This window comes from Cynara cardunculus (assembly GCF_001531365.2).
Source record: "Cynara cardunculus var. scolymus isolate 2C chromosome LG 16, CcrdV1, whole genome shotgun sequence".
NCBI lineage: Eukaryota > Viridiplantae > Streptophyta > Magnoliopsida > Asterales > Asteraceae > Cynara > Cynara cardunculus.
The window spans coordinates 7,077,770-7,079,772 of record NC_037543.1 but is presented as its reverse complement, the minus strand read 5'-3'; the positions used below and the strand labels follow the sequence as shown (position 1 = coordinate 7,079,772).

At 41.9% G+C, this 2,003-nt stretch overlaps 1 protein-coding gene across 1 annotated transcript; it reads left to right on the top strand.

Annotated features, from left to right (window-relative positions):
• The first annotated feature begins 780 nt into the window (after window positions 1–780).
• On the top strand, window positions 781–1,860 carry LOC112529668. Its single transcript, XM_025141006.1, has one exon. It carries the CDS (start codon window positions 781–783, stop codon window positions 1,858–1,860), a length of 1,080 nt encoding a protein of 359 aa, XP_024996774.1.
• The last annotated feature ends 143 nt before the right edge of the window (window positions 1,861–2,003 follow it).

Sequence of the window (2,003 nt, the reverse complement as noted above, 5' to 3'; positions counted from 1 at the left end):
CTCGTATAGGGATCCCTGTCAATGCCTTAGAAAGTAGAGACAGAAGTAGAAGAGGGGGCAGAGGTAGAGACAGAGGAAGTGGCAGAAGTCAAGCCAGAGAAAGCAACAACCAAACAAAGTTTCCTTTTGAACAGGCAAAATCTATTTTTGGAGGTAAAAATCCAGAATTTGTGCCTGAAGAAGAGGTTGTGACCAGGGGTATGTTGGCTGAAGAGATGGGGAAGCTAAGGGAAACCTTGACTTCCATTTTAAGAATGCCTGCCAGTTTAGAAACATAAAGGGTGGAGGAAATTCCTGCTGTGCCAGCAACATCTCATGTTAGAGAAGGGGATATAAAGATGTTTCTCACCTGCAAACCCCTAACTTTTTCTGGAGAAAGGGATCCAATAAAATCATTTCGTTGGATCAAGGAATTTGAATCTGTCTTCAACACTATTAGATGTCCAGTGGCTGATAAAGTCAGATTTGTTGTTGCTATGTTGAAGTCTAATGATGTGTTCTGGTGGGAAGTGGAGTCTTTGGCCAGACCAGATATGCTACAGAACCTATCCTGGACAGAGTTTGTGAATAGATTTAAAGAGCAATTCTGTCCTAAAACAGCAATCAGGCAAATGGAGGAAGATTTCCTCAAGCTGGAGCAGGGCTTTGGGCAGTCAGAGCCTACACAGAAAGGTTTATTGAATTCTCCAGGTTTGCTGAACATTATATTGCTACGGAAGCAAGGAAAGTGGAGAGGTATATTTGGGGATTAAGCCCTCAATAAGAGAATTGGTGATTGCTATGAATCCTACCACTTTTCCTGCAGCAGTTGATGCTATAGAGGTTACTGAAAGGAATAAGAATAGGAGTGAGGAAGAGAAGGTTGTAGAAAAGAGGAAATGGGAGGGATCCTCAACTGGCTACAGAGGATCAAAGGCTGCTAAATTCTACAAGAAACCAATGCAGAGGCAGATGGAGAGAGCCTKCCSAAGATGCAAACAGGTTCATCAAGGTAGTTGTAGACCTGAACCATTGAAATGTTTTAACTGTGGAGAAATTGGGCACACCTCAACCTACTGTAGGCAGATCATAAGGTGTTTCCATTGTAATTCACCAGACCATGTTAAAGACAAGTGTCCACAGCTGAAACCACCACAATTAACTTTGGGACACAATGCTCTAAACAACAGAGGAAGGCCTGGTGTTAATAGGGGAGGATTTGGTAAAGCTCAAGGCAGATCCTTCCAAATGACTGAAACTGAGGCAGAAGCTGCACCAGATGTGGTAACAGGTACTTTCTCAATCAACTCAGTATGTGCTAAGGTGCTTTTTGATTCAGGTGCAGATTTTTCATTTGTATCTCCTTTATTTGCTAAAAGTGCCTGCATGATTCCACTATTACTTGATAAAAAGCTGATAGTTGAGACTACAAACAGTCAAGAAACTATAGCTTCTGTATACCAAGATTATGCCATCATTATTGAAGGTTGTAAGCTACCCATCCGTTTGTTCTCTATGCCAATGAAGGAATTTGATGTAGTGGTGGGGATGGACTGGTTAGCCAGTAACCAGGCATCCATTTTGTGCAACCAAAAGAGAGTGAAAATAGAGCTTCCAGGCAAAGGAACAGTCATAATAAAGGGTGATCACCAGGATCATCATCTCAGTCTTCTATCAGTATCACAGGATCACAGTTGTATGAAAAAGAAGTGCCAAGGATTCTTGGCCTATGTGATTGATACAGTCAGAGAAATAGCAGAACCAGAATTCATTCCTGTTGTCAAAGAATATCCTAAAGTCTTCCCAAATGATCTGTCTGGTCTTCCACAGATAGGGATGTGGAATTCAAAATTGAACTCACACCAGGGGCTGCACCCATAGCAAAAGCTCCTTACAGACTAGMCYCWTYTGAATTAAAAGAGYTGATGTCTCAGCTAAAGGACTTGCTTGATAAAGGGTTCATAAAGCCAAGTACATCACCATGGGGAGCACCAGTTCTGTTTGTAAAGAAGAAGGATGGAACA